Source organism: Eucalyptus grandis, chromosome 5, assembly GCF_016545825.1.
Source record: "Eucalyptus grandis isolate ANBG69807.140 chromosome 5, ASM1654582v1, whole genome shotgun sequence".
Taxonomy (NCBI): domain Eukaryota; kingdom Viridiplantae; phylum Streptophyta; class Magnoliopsida; order Myrtales; family Myrtaceae; genus Eucalyptus; species Eucalyptus grandis.
The window spans coordinates 7,808,590-7,814,386 of NC_052616.1; the positions used below are offsets into that span (position 1 = coordinate 7,808,590).

Genomic DNA, 5,797 nt, shown 5'->3' on the forward strand with positions numbered 1-5,797 from the left:
TTTCAGACAGTACAAATAAGAAGAAAAAACCGATGGAAAGAAGAAGAGAGGAGAAAAGAGGGCACGAGAGGGGAGAGACAAGAAGATATTGGGTCCTGTCAAAACGCCAATCAAAACGCGTCAAAAAGTCTTTCCATTGCCTTTCCGTGGATTATAAATTAATTAGAAAAGAGTCCAAGTAGAGGGTCCTGTCCGGTGCATTAACTCTTGTTTCGTATCGTGCTCAATGATCATATTCCATGTAGTATCATTCTTTTAATGGCCTTAACTTTTGTGGTTTTACGCTATAAGGGACATTTTTGACAATTGATTTTAAAAGTTTTATATCCTATCTACCAAAAATTCCACACTTGGAATGTGCGGTCAGCATTTCTCCGTCACTTGATGGCATGGCATGGCTCAAATAATTAACGGAATCGTCGCACGAAAATGCAAGCATGTGATATGGGTAGGATTTATCAGACAACGGAGTTTAGGGATTGTACGAACATGCAAAGAGGGTCACCGTGAATAATCTCTCAGTAAAGGGCAAAGGCCCGAAAAAGCTTGAATCGAACAAACCGACCCATTTGAGGGAAGGCTATGTCTCCTCGAGATTCCTAATAGTACAAATTCTCACATTCTCTTTGATTTCGTTCTGATTTAAGCATCGCGAGTCCATGTAGAACAAAATGTAGAGACTTTCTCTCTTTGTGTTTTGCAAGTCCAAGGCCCTCGAGGTCTACCCACATCGGATTTACATATCAATACCATCTAAACAGCTATAAAAACAATAGGAAAAAAGAAGAAGATAATCAAACAAAAAACTCTCTAGAATTGAAAACCTTGTATTGAGAATCTGAAATAAGAAATTGTAAGTTTATGTCATTTTAATAACTTTAGTTCACAATTAGATGGAGAATGATACCTGGCAACCATCTAAAGAGTTGATTTAGTAGTTTAGCAACATATTTATGTGCGTTGTATAAACGCGGAACACATGTTTGTTTATTTAACTGCTCAATTATGGCTATTTATACATACACATCATATATAGCTTATAAGTTATAAATTATGGACAAACCTATTAATCAATAATACAAAAGATTTCTTTATACATCATCAGCGAGCTAGATACTTGGTTTGATCGGGTTTTGGAGTAGAACTTGTGGATAATTTGCTCGAAAGTCTATTATAATGAGTTCAGTTTGGGAATCAATTACACAGAACAGAATAAATGCCAACATTTGAAACTGGTAGAACGATCGGCCAAGGTTATGAGATGATAAATGCAACATACGTGAATGGTAAATTTTTTAAGGTTCATGGGGTTCAGGTTTTCCAAATTGACTGATGATTCAATGCGTGATGAGACGGAAGTAGAATCGAAAGCTTATGCCATCCTTCAAAGATGATGTCTTGCTTTGTTTAATGTCTTGTGAATCTTCTTTCTTCATGCCATTTATCATACGGCTATAGGAAGTTGCAAAATCGTATCTTGCAAGAGCTGCTACAAAATTCTCTGTTTCTTTTTATTCAATCCACTGCTTGGCCAGTATCCCACTACTGTGCAACCATGCAATACTGACAGGGTGAGCAGATAACGGGCACCCCTGGAGAACATCTTTCTATACTATCCATGGCTGTCGTAACCATCAACTTCAGAAACAAGAGGCAACGTAAAGAAACACATGATAAACATATATACACAAACCTAACTTTTTGCATGAAGATGACATGCATATAACGCTAAAAGAGGCATCAATGCTTGCACTCAGAGCGAGGCATTTGCCCAAAACGGAAAGCCTCTAGACCAGACCTTCCATTGAGACTGTCGGATATCGGAGAGGAGGTTGGAAAGATCTGCCTTCAAGTTGAAAGACATACGAAACTTACTTAAAACATGCATTTATCATCTTTAGAGCTGCTAATTTCATTTCTGCATAATTTTGTGGCTCGTCCGTTTCGCAAGATGGTGAACATAACCATTTTATTTTTAGTCAATTCTCATAAATTATTTGACTGCTTGGTTCAAAATATTACGGATAGCTATTTCCTGTTTATTTCACCCCAACAGCAACCGAGATTCCCATGCAGTGCAACAAATGATTCGCCCTGAAGAAAGAAGAAGAAAGTTATAGTGAGATGTCTATTTTTATTTTGTTCGAAATAGAGGTCATTATCGAAAAGCTGTAGTACTACCTTTCTCATTAGTTACTGATAGTAATGTTGTACGGTACTTCAGATGTTAATTTAGATTAGATCATGTCAAACAGTGTCATTTCAAGAGGGATCTCGAGTTGCAGTCGAAATTTCACTCTTAATTTAGATTATAGTGTGTAAGCAAAATAAGCAATTACAAACTGAGCTACTAAGCCAAACTCATCTAGACGAGACCTTCGGGTCAATCATATGTTGAAACTTGGTATTTTCGAGGGGAGTTTGGGAGGCTCTACTGGCAAGTTCATAACGGCCATTGCCACTTCAATTGAAAGCCGAGAACTAGCAATGGGATGAGCACACAACAGCCCCACAATCATTAAGGCCTACGCCTGTTTCTTGTCGAAATCCTTGCCGAGCCTCTTGTCCACCAGAAGGTGAAAATTAAAGAACCAGCGTCGAAACCAGTTCCCGCACCCACAACGCTTCCAAGCCCATGGAACAAGGCCGCCTTGCTCTGCTAGTTCCAAGTCGGACAATCTCCTCCCGCATAATATTTCCAAAAGAACCACTCCGAAACTGTAGATGTCAGATTCCTTGCTTGCCTTACCCATTTGAAAGTATTCTCGAGCCAAGTAACCTGGTGTTCCTTTCACTTGGGTTGTGTTTGGCCCTCTAGCATGGTTGACTAGCTTAGCCAAGCCAAAATCTCCCAATTTGGCCACGAACTCTTCATCGAGCATGATGTTGCTGGATTTGATATCTCTATGGATCATGCATTGATGAATATGTTTGAGCAGGTATTGCAACACTGAGCCTAATCCCATAGCAATGTTGTACCTCCTTCCCCATGTCAGCAGGGTTCTGTTCTTAAATAAGTGATCCTCCAAGCTACCTCCCGTCATAAATTCGTAAACCAGGACAAATTCACTCGCCACGTGACAATAGCCTATAAGTTGCACCAAGTTTCTTTGCCTAAGTTGACTTAATGACTTCACCTCAGATATTTATTCCTTTGCCCCCTGGCGTGAACCAGATTTTATTTTTCTTACGGCAACCACGGTGTGAGCGCCTCCCGTGTACCCTTTGTACACGGTTCCGAAACCCCCTTCTCCCAGAATCCTGTCACGTGCAAAAGAATTGGTCGCGATCATCAACTCTTCATGGGAAAACTTCTTAATTCCACTCAACTTTTCGAACTCTTCTGTTAATTTCGCGCTATGATTGCCTTCTTCTCTACCTCTCTCTGTCTCTAGACGGGAGAGTTTTGACCTAAAATTCACCCAAGCAACAATGATCGCCACCAATACTACTACACCGCCCATGAATGTGAGCAGCCACTTCGACCAATATTCGGTACCCTTTTCCTCCTGGAGCTGTGAAACGAGGCTTAATTCCCATATCTGGACAAAGCGATGCTCAAGCGCAGATTCTGGGGGAGCTAGGAGACAAACACCCGCCGCCTCTGGCAGATACTCACTTGAGGCGCGTGCGCAGCAGTGACGATGGACTTCGTTACTAGAATTTTTAGCAGCATCCCACCAGGACACCATCAAACATTTCTGTTGGAGATATGCGAGAATCGGACCTCAGATTGTGATCGGACTGAGAAGATTGTGATTGATATCAATCCAAGATTGCAAACGATTATAATCGATAGATTATATCAATCCGAGATTGGATTTGATTTAATGTATCTTCATTTATTTTTTCCACAGTTAGACATTCGTTGTACTACAAATAGGAGCTTGTATAATGAAAAGCATACGACTGAATAAATATAAAAGTTGCTTCCCATCTTCTTGGCCTATTCCTCAAACTCTGACAATTTCGAGCTCCGGTTGTACGTTATAACAGCAAGCGATCCGTCATTCATGGATTTGGCGATACTCACGTCAGTGTCCAATGGCCTGAGGCGGTTCGAAGCTCTGTCGACACGTGAAATGTCCGCATCCCTTGTATTCTTCAAAAGGTCAACGCTGACCGCAACACAATCGTTGTTGGGACGAATTTGATGGCCCTCACCTCCTAGGGCGACACCCTTGCTGTTAAAACTGGTTGGCATTGGCGGTCGATCGGGACGCCAGGAAGCGTCTCCTTTCAGAATCACGGCGTGGGACTTGTCCCCAAGAAGATCTTTCAAGGAATATATAGCTCGATCCCAGTGGTTTCCAACAGATAAGGCAAGTGCGTCGCCGAAAGGTTTTCCCTGTTGAGAGTCGATGCTGGCCGTATACTGGGTAGCTCAATCCACCACTTTCCCCGTGTCCTTGTCCCAAAGTTGCGCTTTCCCAGAATACGTAACTCGGCTGCTGGTGTTGTCGAGTCTTCCTTTCGTCTGGCTTCGGCTGAGATAAGAAGACCGCTTAGAAGCATCCAACAGTGTTAAGTTCGTGGGGATCCAAAGCCGCCAAATGGGAACATGAAACGTGGATTATCAAGGTGTACAGCTGAAGCCGAAGAGGGTTTGCGCAGAGAGATCATCGAGACTGGTAGTACTAATGTGGGTGTGGGTGGTTGAGGCTGATCTTCATGTCTTCCAATGCCTTTCGTGTTGGATGTTCTTAATTTCTGGCGGATCTGGTTACTGCCTGTGAACTCAAAGCGCCAGTGCGGAGCCGCGCGCAGGCAGGTTGACATCTTCATCATTCTCAGGGCTCAGCTCACAATTATTGGCGAGAGTGATGATCGCCACAGTGCGCCAGAATCAACAACGAACGGAAAAGTGCACTTGCTTGGCGAGGTTCGGTCAATGCGAAAGCAAATCAAAACATGTCAAAAAGTCTTTCTATTGTCTCCCTTATCGATGATTGGGTGATTGGACCGTTGATTAGAAAATAACTGACGGAATCATCCCACGAAAATGCAGGTCGGTGCTTTGGTCACGTTCTAAAACATGATGGACCGCAATGCTCTCGCTTCTCTATGAATGATTATTATTAAAAGGCTATATGAGAATTTTACATAAGCGCTCACACATTCGCTAGTCCTATCATAAGTTTTTGTAATTTCAATTGGTGTACTATGTCGAGAAAAATGGGTGTAGTCGAGAGACTCGGAATTTATAGGCCACCGACAAGAGGAGCTTTACAATTAATCAAGAGTGCTTTGTCATCTCTAGTAAGCAAAAGACAACAAGGGAAAAAAAAGGGAGGAGATGAAATTTATAGATCTTTTAGCAGAACGATCGAATTGCATCCGCATGATGTACAAAGTCGAAGCTCCTGTTCATAAGGAAGCCTCATTGTGCCTTCACCATTAGCAGAAATCTTAAAACTTGTCACGAAAATGCATTTCAGTCCTAAAACTTGCAAAAAGTGCATTTAAGTCTTAAAATTTATTAAATTATTTCAAACGAGTCCTAAAATCGACGCCGTTAGCATTTTCCATTAAAAATGCTGACGTGGCTTTTAAATAATTTTTTATTTTCCGAGTGGATTTTTTCAATTATTTTTTTTAAAATAGATTTAAAAATTTAAAAATTTAGATTTATTCATTTTATCTTATTTTCACTAAAAACTAAAAAAAGTTCAAAATTTTATTTTTTAAAAACAAAACAGCGGCTCATCTCCGCCGCCGCCCATCGCTAGAGGGGCCGGGCGACGGCCCGGCCCCGAGCGGGGGCGGGGGTGGCCGGGCCTTGTTGGCCACACGGGCG

At 41.7% G+C, this 5,797-nt stretch overlaps 1 protein-coding gene across 1 annotated transcript; it reads right to left on the reverse strand.

Annotated features, from left to right (window-relative positions):
- Positions 1–2,525: 2,525 nt before the first annotated feature.
- LOC104446030 (L-type lectin-domain containing receptor kinase IX.2-like) lies at positions 2,526–3,044 on the reverse strand. The gene has a single exon (XM_010059943.2). The coding sequence runs from the start codon at positions 3,042–3,044 to the stop codon at positions 2,526–2,528; it is 519 nt and encodes a 172-aa protein (XP_010058245.2).
- Between the last annotated feature and the right edge of the window lie 2,753 nt (positions 3,045–5,797).